Here is a 24951-nt window from a genome sequence, read left to right as displayed (position 1 = left end):
TTTTTCAATCAGCTACATCCCAATCAAAGAGAGGTACAAGAGCAATATGCTGCGTTGTCCTTGGTGGACCCGTCCAGATAGAGATCATAGCTCGGGTTTTATGGTAACATGAAAATTATAGTATAGTATATTTATGTCCATTGAATTGCACTTGTGCTGTTGAATTCATTCTTCAAGCGTTCAGTTTGAATTTTGTTGGGCAGAATCAAATGGTTTTGGCGTCTGAAGAAAAAGGAGGAAAAATTGTCTATAATTTTCTTGGAAAAAACAAAACGAAAGGATACCAGAGATTAGAAAAATCGAACGAGGGTCATCATTCTATAAATTAAGAATGCTATCTTCTTCAAAAGGGAATCAGTCAAAGATTTCATTTTATATCAACCATATGCCTTATCAGTTAGTATTCAAATGATGTCCTACAGTCTTTGTGAAACAGATAAGAGCACAAAAGGAGATTGAATTGTTTCTCGTTTGATCGATGGCTATCCAGACGTTTAAACTGACAACGGAAAAACAGAAGTGAGCAACAACTTCTTGAGACTAACGCTTTCATAGCTTTGTTCCCCTGGAATAAATATTGAATTGTGCCATCTGATACTATATTTTCTGCGTGCCGAGTCTTCATTAGAATAAAAAATTCGAATTTTAACTTTACGACAACCATAAAAAAAACTTTCACTCATGAGACATTTGCCCCAATTCATTTTACCGATGCATGTGTAGAAATCGTGTATGTGTGGGTCTTGATCGCATAATTCGATCAAAATTGTTGAGCACCGCTTGTTGTTCACAGTTTAAAATTGGCCGTCGATTCGATGGGAAGATATTTTGTATCGCACCGTTGTTTTTGAATAATTGAAAAACTGTTTAGAAAAAGACTTAAAACAGACGGCATTTCTCGTTCTCAAATTTCCTCTCGATCTCTTAGTGAATTGTGCGTGTGAAGGCGAATATTTGTTTGCGCAGTTAGATATTCGAGTCGAATGATCCGACAAACCAGAGCAAAGCCTTTACACATGTTGGGCGTCACTCAGCAAAATTAAGCGTTGGTTATTATTAGTTGCCCAGCCCCAAACAGTGGATAATATGCCAAAACTTCTCAATCGAAACGCCCATAAGACTTCAAGACATACATGCCAATAAGACAAAATACGTTGATGGTAATATTCATATATGGGCAAGCAATGAATTGAGTGAATTAAATGTGCTTAACAACTATCATTTTGATTGTAGAAAAAAACAATTTGCTCCATTGGATTCCTTTGGAAATCAAAGCAAGCCATGCATAAATTCAAATTGACAAGATACACCCTTTGAAAAATGAACTCACTTCTAAAGTGAACGGCAGACGCGCGTGCGTTATTTCAGTGTTTGCGTCGTATATAAATTATATATCGTTCAGTAGTATAATATTAGCAACAACAGCACACGCTTCGTGCTTTTTCTCCACAAAGTATTGAAATCAAAAAAAAAACTTCATTTCCATGAGACAACGGAACTTTTCAATTCGGCTGATAGCAAACCGATCGCAAAACTAAGGTGAGAATTTATAATATATTTTCGTTTTTATCGAGCCCGTATAATATTTTTGATAAATAAATGATTCCAAAGTTGAAAAAATGCATTCGAAATACGAATACACACTGGGTCGAATGCACAACGATAGAAATTAGGAAGACAAATTGAAGTTAAATGAGAAAATAGCAGGAAAAATCAGATATTCGAAAGAGATTCAGGGAAGCTATAGGTCGATATAGATAATCAAGTTTAATTTAAGTTGCATATTTAAATAAACAGTACAGCACAGAATAGTGAGTATGCCATTTTCATGATATAAATAGCAGAATATTACTTAGTATTATGCAAATGAACAGGTTTACTGGGATTAATGTGAGTGTGAAACGTCAGCAAGCGAAAGATACAATGTATTTATTAATTACCCATTTGCATTTGCATTTGCATTTAACATTCAATCACGCTTCACTCATCAATATCATATGACTCATTAAAAAATTACGTCCATTTGAACTAATTTTTTCCTTTATTTATATTTCTTTCATTGTGATTGAATATTTCAAAAGTACACTAACTCATACCAATTGTATTTGTGTCACTTACTTTTCCCGTGCCACTTTTCTGTATACATATTTATCAACAACATTGTATATATCAAAATTGCTTATATGTTGTTTTTGTTGATTTTCGATATAGAAGATAAATTTTAGCGTAGAAACACATTTTAAGACCCAAAAAAACCTTATAGCAACAATAGCAAAACCATAAGATGAATTGAATACTATGGAAGACCACATAATCCAAGGTTAAATGAAAGTTGAGTTTGTTATTTATTTATTCGACATCAACATTTAAAGCGAATGAATTAATTTCAGTTTTGGTCAACGGATTTTATGAAAATGTATTTCTTAATATATTTCTGATTCAAAACAGACGCGGTTGTGTTTGCCTCTTAAAATGTGGTTTAATTTGATTTGCTAAATTTGTATTGTATATGTGTGAGCATTCGCTATCGGTCATAACGATACGCTCAGTGGGCAGAAAATGTTTGGTCATGAAACGAAAAAAAAGAAGCAGCAGTTTATCCGGAACTCCCACACATTTCAAACCCACATACTATAGTATGCTATAGCGCTCAATTTTATTTAATCATATTTTGAAATGGGTAACGAAATTAGAAAAATTAGAAGCTCGAAAACTATTTCATTGTTTTTCATGTATATTTATGAATTGAGCCTTTCGGTTTCATGTATATAACAGAATTAAAACATGCGTTCCAAGCCAATTGCTAGATTTTATGACCTTTTATTGCAATGCTCTGTACCGCACAGTTAAGAACCATGTCATATCGAGGTCCGTTTGTTTCATTTCATCAATATATTCAAATGTATGCCTGAAAATTTTGACTTGCATCGAATGACTAATCTCACATTCACGCGCACAGAATACTTGAACTAACAGCACGCAATACGATGTAGAAAAATAAATATTTTATGATACAATGCAGCATAAGGTTTGTAGCAAAGCGATTTAGGAAATTAGGGTGAACAATTTTACGGCCAAACAGCCAATCGCATTCTTCTAAAAATTCATTTTATTGCTTTCTTTGCTCACATTTCTATTTGCACATGTTTCGCATCGAACAAATTTCCGTTAGGAAAATTTACGACTTTTTTGCCTCGCTTTTTAATTCGTTCGAGTGACATAATCACAGTATGACTACGCATGACCCATCGAAAGAGATAGAATTTCAAATATCTGGCATTGCATTGGGAACAACACTCTTTCGGTTACATGTAGCATTTGTTTGAATTGTATTGCACATCCCGAAATAAACACAATGACACACACATAGAACCAGATAAAATAGGCAGAAGAAACGATTTTTTGTTACTTTTTCTGAAGCTTGAAAATTAACTCTGAGACCATTTCGACTGTGTACGGACAAATCTGTGGTTCGTTCAAACACAGATGTTTATTTCCGAATGTTTCGAATGCTCGGGTAGATATTTACTCTTTACTACGACAAATTTCAGTATTTACACTTACAAAAAACCAATCAAAACGATTGTTTCATTTCACTCAAAATAAGCGTAACGTTCTTTGCTTACAGAAAATGAATATCAAGAGGACAAAGAGCGAACGATGGTTTCTTGAAAACAAAAAAACCAAACAAATCATTGGTTTGTACATGGGTGACACGAAAATTCTGCGACAGAAAACCGTTTATAATACAGCACACTGTATCATAGACATTTTCAAAGACCGAACCATAAAAGTACAAGAAATTGTGAGTAAAAAAAACATTGATCAAGCATTCTGCTGTAGCAGGTACCGTCCACATTGATGTAAACCTTTTAAGGCAGACGTTTGCATGAACATGTTATTGAAAGCGAAAAGATTGATATTGAAGTTTTCAGTGGCAATTTAATGCATAAAAATGACGATAAATGCGGAATAATGCCTGTCAATGTAAAATTTATCTCACTTAATAGCAGCGCTACTGAACAACAACAAAAAAGCAATGGTTATCATATTTTTTTCCTATACGACAATTCATTTTGTTCTTTTGCTTCCATTCTTACATTCGCACACGTCATAAGACGATTATTGCTGTGTGGCACACAGTGTGTGCTCCTGCGGTGCATTGTTTCACTGGCGTTGCTATTGAACGTCGTTAGTTTCAAATTGAAAAAAAACTTTTAATCAATTGTTTAATTTTTCTATTTACAATAGAAACCGAATGAAACTTATCTAAACGGCAAGAGAGTGATAAAGGCCATGCTAAAGGCGGGAGACCAGATTTTTTTGGGAAATCAAAATGAGATTCCAAAGAATCTATGGGATGAACGATCGTTTTTGGTGTTGGAGAAATTCATGGGAGAAAATAAAGCACTTGAAAACCAAAAACAAGCACAAGTTCAAGTGGTTAATGAAATGCAGCCCATTGATGATGATGACGACGACGACAACGATGATGACTTTGACGTTATGAACGTAAACATCGATGCAGATCACACTCAAAATATACGCATGCACAAAGAATCGTTTGTTCTTTGCGCACCAAGATCTTCAACATCAGAACAGTCCAATGAAATTTTGTCGCCTGAGGCACGGGTGATATCAAGAGATCAACACGTTGCATCACAGAGGTTTGTATTTAGTTTCAGTTGAATCGTTGCATCCTACACAACTCTTTGTTTAAGACAAATGAAGTGAATTTGGTTGACGTGATTAGAATGTTTTCGATAGAAACCAACAGAGTTTAAGATCCACGGCGAAAATCGTTTAAGGATTTTGAATCCATATGTCGAATAGAGTTTAAGTAATCCATTCATAAATTGGTTTCAAATGTGAAAAAGATTCACAAGTTTTGTGAGAGGAAAAAATTCTCACCCTACCTATGAAAATCATTCTAAAAATAAACCAGCATTTCTTCTCATTTTATCCCATTCGATTTCACTCAATACCAATAAATTATCCGAATTGATTTTGAATGTGAACGTTTGAAAAAAAAAACATACAGCGGGCATCAAGTAGAACAATTTAAATGAATCGGAAAAACTGTTTCATTTGATGCAGAACATCATCGGAAAAAAAATGTACTAGTGTCAAAAACAAACCCTAAATAAACAGCAAAAAAGGAACAGTCGGTGGGAAAAGTAAACCAGAAAAAAAGGTTCGAAGTCCGAAAAATTATCAGAAGATTTAATGCGGGTAAATACATAAGTCATGAATATGCCAGCCTAGGGGAATTTAACTCTTACGAGTTCAGCATGTTTTTTGCCAGTTTGCTTGATTCGCGGGAGTTCGACGCGTTCCTTGTACGTACTGACGCGCACGGTCACAAGTTTACACAAGTTTGTTTATGGTTTTGCGCGTTTTTCAAGTTGTTATTTGACAATTAAAACGCGTTTCAAGCTAAAAATCGGTTGTTTACGTGTATAAAGATTTTTCACATCCTTTCCAAAAGTTCAAAGATTTTTATAATTATAAAATGGACAAAGGAAATATTTTTAAAGAGCTGGAGAAAGTGTTGAAGAAAAAGTTAATCCAGATATAATAAATGGAACGACTGATGTGTGCGCGTCGTCCAGCTACAAGTTTGCACACGAACTCGCGCGCGTTCGCGCATGTTGTTTTAATACGGAACTTGTCAACTGAGTGGAATCATGCAAGTTCTCTGGTGAATGTAACAATTTCGTGCGTGTTTATATCATTTTTTTACAAGTTTTCACGTAGTTAAATCCCCCTAGATGCCAGCGTACCGAATTTCGTTTAAAAAAAAAAAATTAAAAAATGCTTTCCACACTAAAATCGAAAAACTAATAAACATAAATAATTGTATACGACTTAGGTCGCTTTGAGGATGCATTCAATATTATTCAAGGGGGTAGACGCAGTTTACCGTACAAGTTTTGACGAATTTGTCTCATTTTGCACCGAGTAGTACCGAGGACATCTATGTATTTTAAATGTAAACTCGAAACTATTCAAAAAACTCAGTAGACGTTGACAGTTCTTCGACAGTATACACATTACACTGAACCAAATGGCACCGAGTAGCACTGAGTAGATTCTAGTATCGGCGAGTGTTTGTCGAGTATGAATTCGTGTCTAACCCTTTGATATTACTGCAGAATGATCGATAGCCATGTAAGGTGTTGCCCAAAATCATAAATCATCCTACTATTCCGGACAAAAATCGGAGCGTTTTAATGCAACGATAACGTCAAAAATCTTTATGACCATTCGTCGCGATTTATATTTGAGATCACAACGAGAACATGACGTATTTGAAAGGTCTAACTACGGATTTTTCCAGCAGTTGTGTTATATTGAGTTGCGGTTTCAACTATTTGTGGGCGAAATTATCTCAAAAGTATGCTAAAATGAGTTATTTGTCATGCGAACGCTCAAATGAGTTATTTGTCATGCGAACGCTCAAACGACTACTGTTAATGTACGCACTGATTCAGTAGACATGCAATGGTTACTAGATGACAAATTTACAATACACTCGAGTGCGTGTATTTGCGCGTACACTTCCAGTAGCCGTTTGAGCGTTCGCATAACAAATAACTCATTTTTGTATATTTTTGAGATAATTTCGCCCAAAAATAGTTGAAATCGTTATATACTCGATTCACAGCTACTGGAAAAATCCGTAGATGGAGTTAGACGCCCGTATCAAATGTAATGTATTGAAACTCCATATACATGCTCGGAGTATGTTTGAGATTTGGCCCATTTGTTCCGTTGAATAAGCCCACAAGAAAAACGAATACCAAAAGACCACCGCAAAAAACTATAAAACGTGACTTTTTCCCATTTTTACCACACATTCTGAGCTGGATGCAAGTAATGCGCTTCGTCTGAAAGATTGTCTTATGTATTCGTTCACACGTTGCATTTTTTTATTGCACGCGTAAAATGCGCATCGTGTTTCGTAGGTAAACAAAAATCGATTAAGTTGGTATTTTGTGCGGTGTAGATAATTGCAGCAGCGGTTAAAAGCTGTTATTTACATTGGTGTGTATCAACCACTCCTGTCCATAAATAGCGTGCGTGTGGCGAATGGCACATGGTTTTCTTTGGAATGTCATATGATGCGTTTTGTCCTTCAAAAAGAAGTTTGAACTCATTCGCATTGAGTGTGTGTGTTTAACGAAATATCGAATTTACCCGAAACACAACGGGATGTAAACAACTCTTCCACCCAAAAATCTATTTCAGAGTAAACTACAGATATAAACGAAAGAAAACACCACTCGCTCTATACCAAAACAAATATCACAGCGAACATAGAAAAAAGCAATAACTTTCAACGCCGTTTTCATATTTTCATTATACACACCCAAAAAAACGAAAGTTCCCATTCTATGGACTGAAGCAATTTTATTTGAAGTTAACATGCGTTCGTTGTTTCACTCTATGATTTCAATGAGTTGTTTTATTTCTTTTAGCCATTTCTGTGTGATTTACGACTGGTGAACAGTTTTTTGGATTTTTTTGGACATTTTGAGTAATCTTACACACATTCTTCGTATTGGCTGCATCCACAAATCGAAACCATTTTGTATAAGTTGGTATTTTCCCCTTTATCAACCTTTTTCCAGTCATTTTACATACTCACATTCTTTTTGCAAACCGATCTTCTCTCTTATTCGCAATAAAAAGTCGATTGGATTGGCAACACATAGATCAATACTTAATGACGTGTGAGAAGCAGCACAGAAGAAACGAACTATCGACTTTTTTTTTTATTACAGTTTTCAACAATCTCCATAATCCTATTAAAGAGAGACTCTTGCACATTTTTATGATTTTATGATAAACTATAATAGAAATGGCTCCATTAAATGACTCTCCCAAATGGACTGTCCTTTCACACAATCGATCAACATGCATTTCATTCTAAGTTGCACTTCAAAGTGAATAATCCCTAATGGGTTTATAGCGGAAACTCCCACAGCAAACAATGGACATGCAATAGAACAAAAGATGTCAATTCCATTTTTCTCTTGACATAATGACACGGAAGCATAATATAATGCATAGGAATGAATATATTAATGATACCAAAAGTCGCTTTGTCATAAAATAATTTTTTTATTGTTTTTTTTTGATAAACATTCAAACGGACCGAAAAAATCCTTTGTTTTGTTTTGTTTCTTATCGACAGAAAACTGATGTATTTCACCATATGATGAAATGAACAGCAATGCCTTCATTTATTTATTTGCATGCATACAAAAAATGTCGATTTAAAACGATAACTGATACCAAATATTTGTTAGTAGCACCTCTTTATATGAACGAAACAAATGCATTATTCGATATCAACATTTTGAACAACAATTTTTTTTCTTAACAAGATTCTTTTTCGTATATATATAAGTTTTAAGTTCGAAACTTCTATTTCGAAAAAACCCATTTGAATTTGTACTCAAATGATACCATCAGCGCCCTCTCTTGGAATTGGATATGTTGTGCACGTTCGCTTTCAATTCTGACAGTGACGTTTACATTTTGGATGGATATGTTTTTGAAATTCAGTTCCCTCGCAGTTTGTGGCGAAAATCTTCGGCAAAATTGGTTTTTATCCCTTGTTTAAGCCGAATCGCGTGTTTGGTATTAGAAACAAATAGGAAAATTCACTTTTTTTAACACATTGAAATAACATCGCGACAATCAATGCCATAAAATCATTAATTCGAGCAACCGAGTATGTATCAAAGTGGTTATTGTTCATGTATTCACAAATCGGCATCGCAGCAAAAATTATGCACATTTTTTTTCTGCTCAAACTGTTTCAAGCATGCATTTGTCTTTGTGAATACAATTTTTTCTGTCGTTTGTTTATTTTAGGCAAGCCATTTTGGCAAAAATGGTGAAAAGCAATAAATGGTGCCTCAATCGTATAAACTACGACGGTGTTAATAAACTATTTTATTTAAATGAAGGCGACACGACAATTGGAAGAAATAGAACGGCGGATATCACATCAATATCCACAATAAGCAGTCGCGATCATTGTGTCATTACATTGAATCCCGATGGTACCGTTGTGATCACAAACAAGGTTAGTGGGTGGTAAAATAAATGATTAATTGTGTGATGAATAACAAACGGAATAAAATTTTATTTCCTTTTTTTCCAGTCTTCAAATGGCACGTATGTGAATGATACCAGAGTCGAATCAGACAATTTCGTTCTGAAACACGATGATTTGATCGGCCTAGGATGTGATAAGACTATTTTCGATATGATAGAAAATTGGGACAATTATTATGTGTTTCATTTGCAAGATGTGACGTTGGTCAACCATGAGAACGATGTCATCGACTTGGTGAGTGACGATGAGAAAGAAAACGATGTCAAGCCGGTCATTGTAAATGGCAACATCGAACAAGGTCCCGTAGTCGTCGAACAACCAATACCCATTTCCAATATGCCTACCGAAAATGTGCTATTAAAGGACGTGTCAAATCATGACGATCATGATGACAACGAATTGATGTACTCACAACAAATTCTGATGGATATCAAGCAGGAAGTGAACTTTCCAGATGAAAATCAATTCGGAAACCATGAAGATGACTTTTCCATTCTCATTGCAAGTGATGATTCGGAAGACGATGAATCCAGTTGGTCGCAAAAGTTGTCCCAAAATCAAGATTTGGCCATCAAAAAGGTTACCGAATCGGTGCAAAACAATAAACGAAAAGTTACCAAACAAATTGAAGCTATACCGTTGGTGCCAGCGAAAAAGGCACGTCGTAACTCGGTGTCCGCCGTCGCATTAGAGCCATCGAAAAAGGTACGTCGAAACTCGGTATCGACCAGTACATATGCCCAGCCAGCGGTGTCAGACTCGACGATGAAAGTCATCGTGGCAAGCAAAAGTGTGGCAAGCACTTCAAAAGCATTAGGCGAAAATGAAAATCAGGGGCCCTTTGTTGATCGGCTTGATCCCTTTGCCGTCAAACAGAAACCAGTCGTAAAACAAAAAACATTTGAAGATGCTCTTAAGCAAGTCTCGTTTAAGCCGAAAAAGGTTCGCACCGCACATGTGCCGAAATTTTACCACATTGGTGACACCAAATCAATATTGCGCAGCCCGAATGGTGGTTGGCCGATTGATGGCACAAAACCGAAAAAAAGAGTTCGTTTTTCTGCTGATGAGCCCACCGTTCGTGAATACACACCAGATAGAGACGATATTGGCGATATCATTCAGTCACCTGTCAAACCGTTGGGGCAACACGATACGGACAGCTTGAACAGCTTCGAAAATGATCCATTACACAACATCATCACAGACATTACCGAATGGAAACCGGAATGGCTAACACAACGAGATGTGACACCTCCAATCAATGGAGTGAATTTAGTCATCAACCCACTTACCTACAAATATGCGTCATTTGATGTCTACAAAGAGTGAGTTGTTATTTTTTCCATTGGTTCAATCAGTTTTTGTTGCATTTTCTCGAATTTATATACTTTTTTGGTATATTTTTGCAGTAATGTGACGTCGCTTCTCAAGCATGAGCTATGGTCATCGATCCAAGCAGAGAATCGAAATCGAAATCGTTTCGAAGTGAGGATCAATTCGATGGAACTCTCGAAACGAGTTGAAAGAAAACGATACGTGTTTCATGTTCAAGGTGGAAAAAATGTTTTCTGATTTTAATTTTTCATAAAAGAATTTATTTGTTTATCAAGTTATTTCCTGTGAACACAAACCGTATTTCAAAGAAACGTCTGCACAAGGGTGTTTACACACAACTCAAACTAACGGAAACAGTGGACAATGTGATCTAGAACCATTGGTTTCGATATAATGCTCTTGTATACTCAATGTGTTTCTGCGAATGATACAAAGAAGAACGTGCGTTAGTTCGGTTGTGTGTAAGCAACTAATGTACAAAGCGTAGATTTGAGTGCATATGCTTATTTTCAATTATGATTGGCATGCCCGGGCTGTTCGAAACATTTTCTTGATATAATTTGGTTAACATTTGGAAAAAATTCAGTAAAATGTTCAATCCATTGCAGTTGTTGTTGAAGGTGCAAACGTGCGAGCTAATGTTGGTGATTTTGTTCTTGTTGAAGCTGACAAATGTCCGAAATTTTTTGCCTATGTCACAGTTCAACGATTTACTAGTAAGAATATTATTATTTCGAATTGAAATTCAAAGAGAATGTTTTCATTCATGAATTGAGAGCATTTTGGTACTAATTAATCTTTTGTTGCAATTTATTATCTCATGGCATATTTCCTTTTACAGCGTCAGGTTATTCAAAAACCACATACCTCACAATGGAAGCATCCGAATCGGTGGTCAAACTGAAAAATGGTGAATCAAAAACGATGTACATAACACCGATTGCCAACATTCGAACCGAACTGAAGTTGTTCAATGCGATCTTCTATTTAGATCGAACTCCATTTAAGAATTTAATTCTCGATCCCGAATCCTACCAAGAACCAAATATCCCAAATCGAGTTTCCTCGAAATTCTCATATTCGGGATATGTAAGATTGATTGTGTTTTTGTCTCATGACAATGCCCAAATATTTGACTAACACATAATTTTTTATTTCTTGATTAGGATAAGTTGAATGCCGAACAAATGGGAATTCTACGATCGATTTACAATAAGTGTCTGGGCACAGATATCAGTTTGTCATTAATTGAAGGACCTCCCGGTACCGGCAAAACGAGACTCATCGTGTCAATCATACTGCAGCTACTCTTTGGCCTAGAAATGAAAAGAAAACTACGAATTCTGGTGTTGACGTCGAGCAATGCCGCTGTTGATATTATAGCAAGGAGGCTGATGCACATTAGAGAAAAAATGTGCGGAAATGGTATGTGAATCATTCATTGGATTTGGTATATTTCTCGTACAATTTTATTAAAATTCACATTTTATTCAACAGAAAAGCAAAAGTTTCTCAATGTGGTACGGTATGGTGTGGTGAACAGTATGCATCCAGATGTTCGACGGATTGCGCCGCAAAATTTGAAGAATGATACGCCATTGTCACCAACACAGTTCGATCAGCATACGCGCACATTGCTAGACGAGCAAAAGCATTTACAACGGGAAATTGAAACGTTGAACAAGGATAAAAGTACGACCAACACGTTTTTACATGATAGACTCAAAGATAAACAAAAGAGGTTGGCCATAGTCAACGAAACGTTGGCCAAAAAGACAATTGGCAATCAATTGAATTCACAGTCGAATGGAATTGATGAGGTTATGAAAAACGCTCGAGTCGTTTGCTCCACCCTCAGCAGCGCTATTAATTTGAAACAGTACGTATCTCTAATATCAATTGAATGGTTTGGAGCGAAAATGTAATACAGAAAAGTTGAGCGGAAAATTGTCGATGATGAATGAGCGGAAAAGGGATAGCTATATAGTAAACTGTATAGTAAACTATAGTGAACTATATAGCTATCCCTTTTTATTTTACATTTTCCGCTCAACTTTTCTGTATTACATTTTCGCTCCAAACCATTCAATTCATCTATCAAATGAAGAAAGATGAAACTAAGCGCATTTTCCGATTTGCAGGTACATAAAGAAATTCGATGTTTGCTTCATCGACGAAGCATCTCAGTGTACAGAACCATGGACACTGGTTCCATTACAATATAATGTAACAGCAATGATTTTGGTTGGTGACTCAAAACAACTCAATCCCGTCGTTCTTTCACCGGTATTCATTCATTTGCCTTTTTTGCAGAGAAATTTCAAAATAACACCATTATTCAGACGTCACTAAACATTTTAATTCCCTTCATGTAGGTATGCCGTGAAAATAATTTGGAACGATCGCTGTTCGCTCGTTTATATGATACCATCTCACAGAATGGTCCAATGGCCGAAAGTACTTATGCGATGACGACGCAATATCGTATGCATCCCGATATTTGCCACTTTTCGAACCATTACTTCTATGGCAATCGGCTGACATCAGCCCCATCGTCAAACGATAATTTCATGCTTCGCTCCTATTCCGTTTTTAATTTAAACTTTTTTCAATCAAATAACGATCATATCCATTACTATAATATGGAAGAAGCAGCATTTGTGGTATCAATGCTCAAAGTGATGGTGAAACATGCCGATCCAAAGGATTTCTCATATGGTATCATTACGCCCTACGCGAAACAACGTCAAGAGCTTCAAACTCTCTTGGAGTAAGTCCTCAGACACATTGAAACCATTTACTACAATCTTTTACATGAAATGCATCACTTTTTTTCTCTTTCTCTTGCATTCTACAGGAATTCTGCGACACTTGCCGCTTTCAATATTCCAGTGAATACAATCGACTCGTATCAAGGTCAAGAAAGAGACATCATCATATTGTGTACAACGCGTACAATTGGCATTGGGTTTCTGGCGAATCCGCAACGCCTGAATGTGGCTTTGACGCGTGCCAAAAAATCCTTGGTCATCTGTGGAAATTTCACATCGATTTCGGTAAAACATTCATTTCGACATTTTACTCTCGATTTGCTATTGCTATTTTTTTTTGTTCGTTTTTATCCCTACATTTGACTTATAGAACGCTCCGGTGTGGGGCAGTTTAATCACTGATGCAAAAAGACGCAAAAAATTCCACGATATTCCAACCGATTATGATTTCCAAACCATTGCCGATGTGATGGTTTGTAAGAAAGCGAAGCCACGGTCAGCTAATGATCGCAACTAACGCATATAGCTGCATTTAAACGACCAAAGAGAGAGAGAGAGAGAGAGAAAAAAAAACTATACAAGTGTAACTTATTCAAATTATTGAATAAAATCAGCCGTAAACTAACCAAATATATATAGTTTGGGCCACAATCAAATGATTTTTATGATAAGTATTATTTTGATATGTGAACTATGTACGTACAAATGGATTAACACAAAATTTTATATAAAAACTCAGAATAAATCTTTTTATTTGTTAAAACGACGCTTATACGGTGTGCTTTTCTTCTCGTTGAAACGTTCTTTTTTCTTCTTCTGAGAATTGTTATTGGCCAGCGGTTTAATTTCCCTATCTTTTGTTCGCCATTGCCGTTAAGCAGCAATACGTTCCGTGCTATGGTTCATTTTTTTTTCAGACGCTTTGACATTGCATTTGATTGTACCGAATTTTTCGCCGATTTGTTTCACACTGCTTGAGTTTGTTTCAACGCGCTCACTCTGTCTCTCTCTCTGAGCTGCCGTGCACATGGAGCAGACGGTTTGAAAATGCCACACTATTCGAATCTCTCTACACATAAACCGTGAAAGCGATAGAGTGTGAGTGAGTGAGTGAGTGAGTGTGTAATTTATAGTATCTGCTCCTCATTTTCTGGTGAACATTTTCAGTAAAGGTTCCGTAGCGAGAACATATGCATACGAATTGGTTTTTGTTCCATACAAATCGGTATGTACGCGAGCACTACATCGCATCGTTGCTGAACGCGTAAACGAATTTGTGTGTGCTTTCTGGTAACATGTTTGGATGATTTGCCTGTCAAACGTTTGCCACAAAATGAAACAAAAATCTTTCGGTCAACGAAAAATCACATGCAACGTCCATCGTAGTTGTTCTATAGCCCACATTCCCATATGAATTCGAATACCCGAACTGCTTCTACTTACTATCCAGTGATTCCGTGCATGCCCTACGCTATGAGTTTGTCGCACTAAAAATGTTATCCGCTTTTTCCGAAGCGTGCTTTCCCGTTAACACACGCACATATATGTATATACATTCGTTGTGAGTGCTTTTCACTTTTCCTTGTGCCCGCTACACGCTTTGGTATTAGTATAATGCTCTGTGTTTTTGTGCTTTACTGTGTGATATGTAAAAGATGCGCGTGGAAAATGCGTTACTTTTTTGTGCTTCGAACTGAGCTCGATGTTCGTTTGACGGAGAATCACTCTCGCTCTCTCTCTCTGGCTCTCCCTCTCTTTCTGTAGCAGTAGTAACAGCAATTCGGGAATATATACACTACATGGGAGAAAAAAAGAAGAAAAACAACAACTTTCTTTTTGTTCGAACATACTCAGTTCGTTCGCTCTTCTCGCGCGCGTGCAATTCAGTTTTGCTTGATGTTAATATTGTCGTTATTGCTATTGTTGTTGTTGCTGTTGCTGTTGCCGTATATCGCTCAGTGTGTTCGCCTCTATTGTATATGACATTTTTCGAGTCTGTCCATCAGTTGAGATTCGGGCACCAATCGACTCACATGTTTACACAGAGACTGAGTGTTTCGCGTGTTGTGTGTGTTTTTTCTCTCTACTTTTACTTTATATTGAATACCATTTTCAAATATCCTATAGACACATAGAGTGAGAGAGAGCGGACGGAAAAAAGTTATTAGCTAAATTAAAACGACAGCCAGCGAAGCGAGAAAATAGAGCAAGAGAAAAAAAGTGAACTTTTGACTTTGGTGGTTCTGTTTACTGTTGTAACTGTAAAACCATTTTCCCGGAAAAACTTTTTCGTTTCGTTTGTTTTTTTGATAAGAATTTTAAAACGGTATGACATATGAAAAACGTGAACAAAACCAAAATATCAACTGTAAATGTATGCGGAAAGCGAAAAATAAGAAAGTTAAATTATAACGACAAATTTAACATACTTTGTCTGATTTTGAATTGTGTTCCACCGTGTAGAAAAGTTTTCTTCATTTCAACTCTACTATTTTGTTCATGTCACCGTCACATAGTCAAAGTGAACACGAAAAAGGGGCACAGAGGGATAGAGATGGAGAGGGCGAGAGCCTAACTGATAATCTGATTAAAACAACAGTACGGTTGTGAAGTTTTGAATTTAAATCAACATGTGCGAATGGGCTGGGAAATCAACTCGAAAATATCGGGATATAATGAACAAAGGAGTATCAAATTGGAGCTCATTTTTCCCTTGACTTCACCAAATGGACTTCGACAAATTACGTTCAATTTTGAGCAAATTTTGTTTTTTTCTCCTTTGTTTTTGTTTAACTTTGAGCCATAAGAACTGGAGCACATAATTTATTCGGTGGCTGAATATGGGAATAGAAATAGGTGACAGCAAACAACATGAAATGCACTGAAGAAAGAAGAAAAAAGTAATCACTTCTAAAGAGTGAATGGTGGCTAAAAAGGAAAAAAAAACAGTAGAAGACATAGAGCCAATTTGCAGGAAAAAAAAGAATGCGAAATTGTTTAAAAATGTAAAGAGAGAGAGAGAGAGAGAGAGAGAGAGAGAGAGAAAGAGAGAGAGAGAGAGAGAGAGAGAGGGAGGGAGAGAGAGAAAGAGAGAGAGAGAGAGAGATAAAGAGAATCGTCAAATTGTGTAGTGTTCCGTCGGAAGCCACCTCAATCAATTTTTTTTTACAAAATTGAGTACAATACGGTCTATTTTGCCTTGACTTCATACGCAACATCATCACCATCATTTGGAATCAATTTCGAACGAAGTAAATACAGCTACATTTTTTGAAGTTTGATTTTTGTTTCACTGTGTGCTCGTGAAAGCGAAACGGTGCCGCATTTGTTTAGATTGTGTAGATTTAGACCACAACATCTCAACAGACATAGAATGAGAAAGAGAGAGAGTGAGAGAGAGAAAAATCGCTCCGAAAATCTATTCCCACTTGACAATCAATAGGATGAAACATTTCGTCCTTAAAAGTATCGTTTCGTCAGCCAAGTGAAACGAATTTTTCGTGATTCATGCCGTTTTCATACAAAAGTACAAATCATTTCGAGTCTTGTATTCGTATTCTTCTTTATTTTTGTTTCTCCGTTGATGTTGGGTTTTCTCATTTTCATCGCGAGTCTTGTCTCTCCGTTTCATTACTTTTGAGCATGAAGCTTTTGTGCGCCACCATCAAATGCTGGACAAGCTGTTTTGTGTATGCGTGTTGTGCTTCGATGAATGTCGAGCCCAATGTCTGAGCCATGACTAGAACACGGTTTTTCTTTCGATTTGGGCCCTTTTTTGTTCCTTTCTTCTTTCTTTTGATCTGAATGTGGTTTCAATGTTGTACGTCAACACAAATAGACTGAGAAGTTGCAATAGAGAATGATGGGAAGAAGAGAAAAGAATAAAAAGATGTAGAGAGAAAAAACGACTCGACGCGACCAACGAAGATGAACTACGAAAAATTCATTGCTAAATGATAAATGATGTTGCAAATCGAATTGTGGCCCAGCAAAACAAGTGATGTGTGTGTGTGTGTGTGTGTGATGCGACACAAAAAAACTATGGGAGAGTCGCGGCCGAAATCGAGAGTGCGACACACAGTGAAGTGAAAAAGAGAGCGAACGATGCGAGGGCCGAATAAAAGCGCAAGACATTGAAAGAAAATGGCACGAAGTTCACTAGACAAATATAGTGCTGCATGTATGCTACAGCCGTAGGGATGCTGTGTGCGAGAGTGTGTCGTTGCTGGCTTTAATTCGATTATGCCTTTTGTTTGAATAGCATAGAATTCTTCTCGTAAGTGCATTGTCATGAGCCATGACCATTGACTGACCAGAAAAACTATTTGCTATACATTTTAATTTGATTCACCATTCAGCAGTGCACCGGATTTTCTTTTTTCGCTGGGTGATTTGTCTTACTCGAACGTCTTACTCATATTCGTCCAATATCCATTTGTTGTGTGTACTCCCACGCCAATGGCCTCCATTTATTGGACTCAGACCACACGTTTTCTTCGTTTTTCATGTCTACGAATTGTCTTTGACGTTGAATTGAACCTAGATACTGTTTTTTCTAGCTTGCATTGAAATGTTGTCTCAAGAGATCCACCTGATGTGTTTCAATTACTTTTATTTATTTTTTTCGTTGTCTCGTTGCAACACAATGTCACGATAGTGACACAGTTAATGGTTTGTACATTTCGCAATGCATTCATTTCAATTGCGACTGTGAAAACATCACACAAAAAGCAGCCTTTTGCACCCAGAAAAAAAAAAACAAACAAAGGAACATAACCCGTTCCGCAGGATAAATTAAATGGGAAAGTAGAGAAAAAAAAATTGAATTAATTAGAATGAATGTTTGGTGGTGATGTACAGAAAGCGAAATTGATACTAGCGTTCACCGTGCAAAATACACATCATTTGAATATATATGCATATATTTCAATTCAGCTTAATTAGTTAGTCAGTCTCTCTCGTTCTCTATTTATCTCTCATTTTGTTTATGGGCAACACCGTGTGAACACAATACAATGGAAAAACTAAACCGCGTAATCATGAATATCACAGATAATTAAAATCCTCTGTATTTCCTCCCTGCACCTCGTGCCATCTCCCCAACTCTCTTCACGATATGTTTTCTCTCTCTCTCTCTCTCTCTCTCTCTCTTTCTCTCTCTCCCTCCCTCTCTCTCTCTCTCTCTCTCTCTCTCTCTCTCTCTATCTCTCGCATTTGTGTTAAAGGATGTTTTTTTTTTTATTTTGTAGCATTTATACAGCGGGTAGCTGGAGTGTAAAGTGAAAACATTGAACTAAAACGAACAAACAATTTTGATTGAATGCTGAACATCAACGGTGTGTCGTCGCTGTTTATTTAAACAAATATGCTATATCCAATATAGCTGGTGCTCGTGTATGATAAACGCGGGATCGTTTCGACGATACCGAGAAAAAAATAAAACGGCATGCGATTGACTTGTGTACAAATCCACTGTTTACCACTTGGTTTATAAAAAGAATGTAATATGTGAATTGCCGTGGCAAAGACGTGGAAATTTGATGAATTTAATGTATAGAACCATTCGAAAGAAGAAACCTGCATTCAGAGAAAAAAAAATAAAGTTTAACACAAAACAACCGTAACAACAGCTCAACAGCCGTCGAGAAAGAGAGTCTTTTCATGTATAAACCCCAACTACATCAACCACTTGCAGACCGACTGATTACGTTTTAAGGGCGCATTAATATTTTAATTACGGTCTTAGAAAATAAATCAAATAAACACTTGCGCGTACATTGGCCTAATTGATCATAGAATCACATCAACAATCATCAGTCAACATTTTATTCAAGGTAAGTGCGTACAACAATTTTATTACACCACCTCTCCCAGTTCATTTAGTTGTGAAATCATACCAGCTCGATGGAGTTTCGATTTTGACAGGGATATGGATGGGGATTAGTTTCCATTCAATTTACTTATGATAATTTCGGAACATTTCGACGTCGATAGACTGTATTTGCCCGAATATGGGAATATCAACTCGACACACATACACACAAAGCACAAAAAACACACAAAGGAAATGAATACCGGAGGAAGAGAGATTATATCATATTTGGACCGATGAGCTGTTGCCGAATCATGGCATCGTTATAGGCACAGGAAACAAGCATATCATGCGAAAAAAGAGAATGAATACGATGTGTAAAGCACACACACAGATATCTATGTATATATTTAATGTATAAAACGGTGTATTGCACGTCAATGAAAAGGGTGTTGGCAGATGGGAAGAAAAGAAAGAAGAAGAAGAAGAAGAAGAAGAAGAAGAAGAAGAAACAGAGAAATTTTGCCATAGCAATATACCCGATAATGGTATTCATTTTTCAGAAGAAATACCCGTAAGATCGGCCAAAGTCATTTATCAGAAACGAGGCATACTCAAAGAGAGAAAAGTTCATCTCGTTCATTTTTGGCTTAGAAGCCAAACAACATTTCGACTCATTGAACACACATACTCGGTCTCTGTCTGTCTTTCTCTATTTCTCTCGTTCCTGTGCTAGCTCTCTTTCAATTTTTCACTCACTCTTTACTTTGGCATGAGCGAAAATCGTACCGATGCCATTGCTGCGTATGCTTTTGATTTTTTAATAAGTTTTTGGTTAGTGGAGCTTGGCATTTCAAATTCGATGAAAAAAAAATCATAAAGCAAACGCTTTGCAGTCGCACAACGACCTTCTATGAAGTTTTCTAAGTAGAAAATAATCTCCTGAATGTTATTTATTCGATGGCTATTTAGACTTGATCCCCATGAAATCGTACTGTTGTGGTGTAGCAATTGTATTTCACAACCGCGCAAACATAACACACACACACACACAATGTGCGTCTCTTCTTCGGTTGTGTTTATATCTGTTATTCAGCTATGTTATTCTCTCGGTGTGTATTTTTTTTTGCAACAACGCGTTCGTCAAAACTCATTCTATTGATCGCCCTTCTGCAAAATATGTACAGCGACAAAACTGAGTAACGTCATCGAAAATCCACAAAATAAAGCACACTTTACAGCTCGTTTCATTCGTGTTTTTCTTTTCTTCTCTCTCCCTCTCGTCGTCGTCGGCGTCATCCTCATCATCGTCATCGTCTTCGTTTTTAAGACCAGGCTCAACGTGAAAGCTTGAATCCTTAAATTGGGCGTTATCCAAAATACAGTGCGTTGAATAGCAATTGGGTACACCAAAATACATTTGTATGGAATTCGATTCGACCGCAGTCGGCAGGTCTGTGATGGCGATATTTCAAGCAAACAACCCTAGGGGGTAGACACGAAATAACACTAGAAGAAAACTAGCAAAAAATGAGTGATGCCTCTTCCATGAGAATAGCATTGCCAGTGGTTTTTTTATGGACAACAAAGTACCGTTAATCCTTCCATAAGAAATGCATTGGCAATGCTATACTTATGGAGGAAGCAATGGTACGATACTAGAAATACTAGCAGAATATTTGCGTTACTGCTTGTATACTAGAAAAACTAGAAGAAACTAAACGCATATTTGAACCGATTTGAACAAACTAGCTATACTAGAAATTGGTGTCTAACCCCTAGAAACAACCGGATTAAAAGCACACCAAAGCCAAAGCGACAAACACAATTCTAAACATTTTTCATCGTCTAATACTTGTCATTGAAAGAGCATGCACACGTACGAGCGAGCAAAACGAGCGCTTGTACACCCAACAATTGGAAAATATGTAGAATGGGGTTTAATTCTCGATCAAAAATTTGCTCGTTCGCAATTTTTCAAGCGGCAGATTCTATAATTTCATTTGTTGGGCGTATTTTGTTCCGATTCATATTTTTCAAACGAAGCGTATTTTTTTTCTGTCATAGTTTTAAGATTGAGTTATGGCACGGCGATAACATACTACTGTTATTAATGTGCACAGATTTTCCTCACGAAAAACGAGGACGTTTTCTTCATTTTGAAAAAAGGGGGACGTTCAATTTTTGGAATTTCATGAATAATAGGGTAGAGTACTGAATTTTGATTATTATTATTTACTTTTAAGAAAGAACTGTCACATGTTTTTTGAAGATCGAAACATGTTTCAACGATATTTTATCGGCTGTTTTGATTATCGAATGGATACATTTTTTATTTTGTTCTTGTTTTTAATGTGTATGTATGCTGCTTTCACTGTCTTCGTTACATGGATTATTTTAAGGATTTTTCAGAACGGACCAAAATTTGTGTTAAAGACACAATATTGTGGCCTAATAATCAAGATTACTAAGCTCCAGTGATTCTTAAAAACAAATCTCGATTAGTCACAATATTGGCCCTTTAACAATTAAGACATTAAACTCAAACATAATAAAGGCGGTGGAAGAATTCAAAATAGACCGAACGGAGCGAGCCAAAATTTTCAATTTAATCTCCTAAATATATATGTAGTTTCTTGCATTTTTATTGCAATATATTTTGATAATTTCAATTTAAAAGTACCATCTAATTCGATAGATTTTAAAGCAAATTGATAAAAGGCGAGCGAAGCGAGGCGAAATTTGTTGTTGACAATTTTAAATTGAACAAGCTATGTATTTTGAAGAATTTTTCAATTTAGTCTTTAATTTTCCCTCATATTTCCGTGTTTTTAAAATTAATTTTTGAAATTTGCTCAACCGGTAAAAACGAGGACATTTTACCTAATTTCTAAAATCTACGAGGACGAGAGGACAGCTATCAAAAACGAGGACTGTCCTCCTGAAACGAGGACGTCTGTGCACATTATCATACTTGAACACTGATTACTATACGAGCCGAGCCGATCCATTCATTCACCTTATCGCCAACGAAAACAACGTTTTAGCGGAGTCGATGGCAAGAAAGCAATCTTATCGTTATTCGGATGCCAGTTCGACGCTTGTTTTTCTATATATTTGTCTGTGTATGTGTATATGTTCGGATTTAATCCGCGAGTATAGTTGGCGTTCCGCCGAATTTTGCCTTGATTCTTTTTTCACTATTCCTCTGTTTGCTGCATTAATACGAAAAATGCGAAAGAAAAACGCACATAAACATTCGGCTGCGTCTAGACTGTGTGTTGTATGTATGCACTGAACATTGCACACACCCAGCCGCATCATCATAGCTTCGACCATTCAAATGGTTTAGTTGACACATATAATCATTGTCACAAATCCAACATTTTGTGTGAATTGCTGCTCTTTTTTTGATGGTATATTTGTATTTGAATCAGAGTTCAATTTTGGTTTGCGTTTGCAGCTCTGTGTTGCAATGCATTCTCCCTTGCGTACATATTGTCTCGTTGTCGTTCGCTGTGTGAAAACTTCAAACGATGCATTCGACCAAAAATATTCCCAACGTATAAATTGCAATTCTATACGTTTCATTGAAACGAACAAACAAAAAAATGACCAAGAATAAGGCATACACAAGAAACAATCGTGGCGATGGTTATTTTTCTCTTTCTTTTTCTGTTCGTTGCTCATTCGGAACCGAATAAAACATCTTTTATTTATAATGCATTGAAATTTATGTTCTCGCAGTTTCCTCTGTGTGCTCAAAAGCCCAGAATGTTGTCAAGACGGAATAAACTCGGCGACACACACCAAACTCTGGAACATACTCACAATTTTCGGATAGTTTTCGATGGTCGTCGATATTTTTGTGAAATATTTGGCATTTTATCGATTGCGGTTTTGCACAACACTGAATTCTCTCCAGACTGATAACGACGACAACCACGACTACGGCATAACCAGAGCGTTTCGAGACTTGAAGAAAATTGGTGTTACATGAATACCAGGAGAGAAGCAGAGTGAATGGGAAACCATTGAAAATAATCCTAAACAATGGCTACATAACGAAACCACCTAATTTTGTATATTTTGATAGCATAACTTTCAAACTCTTCATCATGGCTGCATACAGTTGACTTGGATGTGTTCTGTTGTGGAATTTTAAGGTTCGATATACACAGTGAATTGCTGGAAAATATTTGCCAAAAGAAACCCACACTCAAACCACTTACCCCTGTCGATACGTACAGCGATAATTTGTGACTACGAAATTGGTTAACTTTTCAATTCTATGGGCGCTACCATATTGAAAATTTACGTGCGATATGGTGCACGCACTCAATAGTTCCACTTATTTTAATAAGGAATCTTTGTAGGTGGCGCTGCCACATCGTCATTGACATCGAGTCAAATATTGTCAAATATAATAACATTGTTTATATAAGCTTTTATCGCAGTACGTGTCGATAGTGTATCATAAAAATCGTTTCGTTCAAGTAGAAGCAAGGAGCAAGAGACCAAGCAATTGTATAGACACACGGATTCTCATATGTTCCTGGTGTGATTTCGTCCATAAGAAGCATGGTCGCTCTGAGCTGACCACCCGTTGAGCAGACACTGGCTCAAAGAATACACATACGCTCTGTACATTTTTCGCCTTCCCTCTATGTAAGGGTGTGTGTGTGTGTGTGTGTGTGTGTGTGTGTGTGTGTATGAAAAGCCTGAACGAGCGTGAACTCGACGGCAAAAACATGATCAACAATGCATGCATTTGTGTAATCGTGCAAGTACAAATGTCGAACGTGTACACAGCAGAAACCTTAAGCTGCTGCTGTTACACCACCATCACATGCCGACTGACAGCAGGCTCATTTCTGCGGTAATACTCTTACAGTACTCGATTTCAATATGTAATTTCCGTCCATTTGCGGGTATGGAATCTTCGTTCAACGCCGAACAAAAAAAAACGTATGAAAAGCAAAACGCTTCCATACAGGTATGTAGATTCCCCAATTCATTCTTTTTCGAATGTTTATTCGTTCGATGGTGGTGGTGTTATTTCTCTCCAGAATTTCTTTCTCAAAGCTTTCTGGCTTTTTGGTTTTCGTGTAAATGCAAGCATATTTTTGCGGGTGTTGCTCGGATGGTGGTGCTTTTTCGTTGTTATTGTTGTTCCATTTTAGGCCAAAATAAATTATGTGTTCGGCGTAAATTCCAAATGAGGCATTTTAGCGCCCATGCTGAGTGTGCTAATGCTTGTGTGTTTGTGTTACTCGTTCGTTCCCTATTCTATTCTCTCTTTTTTCTTCTCTATCATTGGAGTCCTGTGTCTGTTTTTGGTTTCGGTTCGGATGGAATTACACAAATGCTGAACTTTTTTTTTCTTCTATTTCGGTTAGCATTATTGCATTGTAATTCCTTTGATTGGAACCGCATTCGCTCTCAGGTGGGCAAAATAGAAACGCAGAGAGAGAGAGAGAGTGTGTGTGTATGTGTGTGTGTATGTTTTGGTTTGATAGAAAACTGAAATATGTGGTTGGTTTGTGGCATGCATACTATAACCACAATACTCAAACAGATTGGTGAAATGCGATTTGGCTCATGCTCATTTGAATTCAGTGGATATCAGTACATGGAATTGCCGCACAAGTACTAACCCTGCGAGTCGTCGATTTCGAAGCCCAAATGCACTCACAAAACGCCAATTTTATTTATGTGTTTGTTTTTCTTTTGACTTGGCAATAATTTACAATTGAAGCGAAATTTATGTGCATTATCGTATCGACGTCCAGTTGTATAATTTAAACAATTCACTGAAAAATGAGTGAAAACGAACGAACGGGAGAGAGGGTATGGACACATACACACACACACAAGAACGCGGCTACAATTCCAAT

The 24951-nt window shown here is 36.8% G+C and overlaps 2 protein-coding genes across 13 annotated transcripts in view; both read left to right on the top strand.

Annotated features, from left to right (window-relative positions):
- The first annotated feature begins 789 nt into the window (after nt 1–789).
- LOC129578378 (uncharacterized) lies at nt 790–14008 on the top strand. Of its 2 annotated transcripts, XM_055466848.1 has the most exons (14): nt 790–1539; nt 3629–3805; nt 4252–4667; nt 8887–9100; nt 9179–10461; nt 10546–10688; nt 11080–11187; nt 11313–11560; nt 11638–11896; nt 11969–12350; nt 12613–12757; nt 12847–13241; nt 13329–13527; nt 13613–14008. In XM_055466848.1, exons 2-14 carry the CDS (start codon nt 3632–3634, stop codon nt 13757–13759), a joined length of 4113 nt encoding a protein of 1370 aa, XP_055322823.1. In that variant the 5' UTR covers nt 790–1539; nt 3629–3631; the 3' UTR covers nt 13760–14008. The 2 variants fall into 2 exon arrangements, with proteins under 2 accessions (XP_055322823.1, XP_055322824.1); XM_055466849.1 differs by lacking the exons at nt 790–1539; nt 3629–3805; nt 4252–4667 and adding an exon at nt 8533–8743.
- A 1152-nt stretch (nt 14009–15160) lies between these two features.
- The window catches only part of LOC129578379 (potassium voltage-gated channel subfamily B member 2), a 93784-nt gene continuing 83993 nt past the window's right edge, over nt 15161–24951 (top strand). For 2 of the 11 annotated variants that reach the window (XM_055466856.1, XM_055466852.1), the window contains exons 1-2: nt 15189–15568; nt 18492–19076. The gene's annotated coding sequence lies outside the window, so the exon portion shown is untranslated. Of the gene's footprint in view, nt 16248–18491; nt 19077–24951 lie in introns of all 11 variants that reach the window. The other 9 variants (XM_055466861.1, XM_055466853.1, XM_055466860.1 and 6 more) reach the window with 8 other exon arrangements.

Source organism: Sitodiplosis mosellana, unplaced genomic scaffold (genome assembly GCF_009176505.1).
Source record: "Sitodiplosis mosellana isolate CC-2019 unplaced genomic scaffold, AAFC_SMos_1.0 Smas_scaffold_6226, whole genome shotgun sequence".
Classification (NCBI taxonomy): Eukaryota; Metazoa; Arthropoda; class Insecta; order Diptera; family Cecidomyiidae; genus Sitodiplosis; species Sitodiplosis mosellana.
The sequence above is the reverse complement of the archived record's forward strand: the minus strand, read 5'-3'. Positions and strand labels throughout refer to the sequence as shown.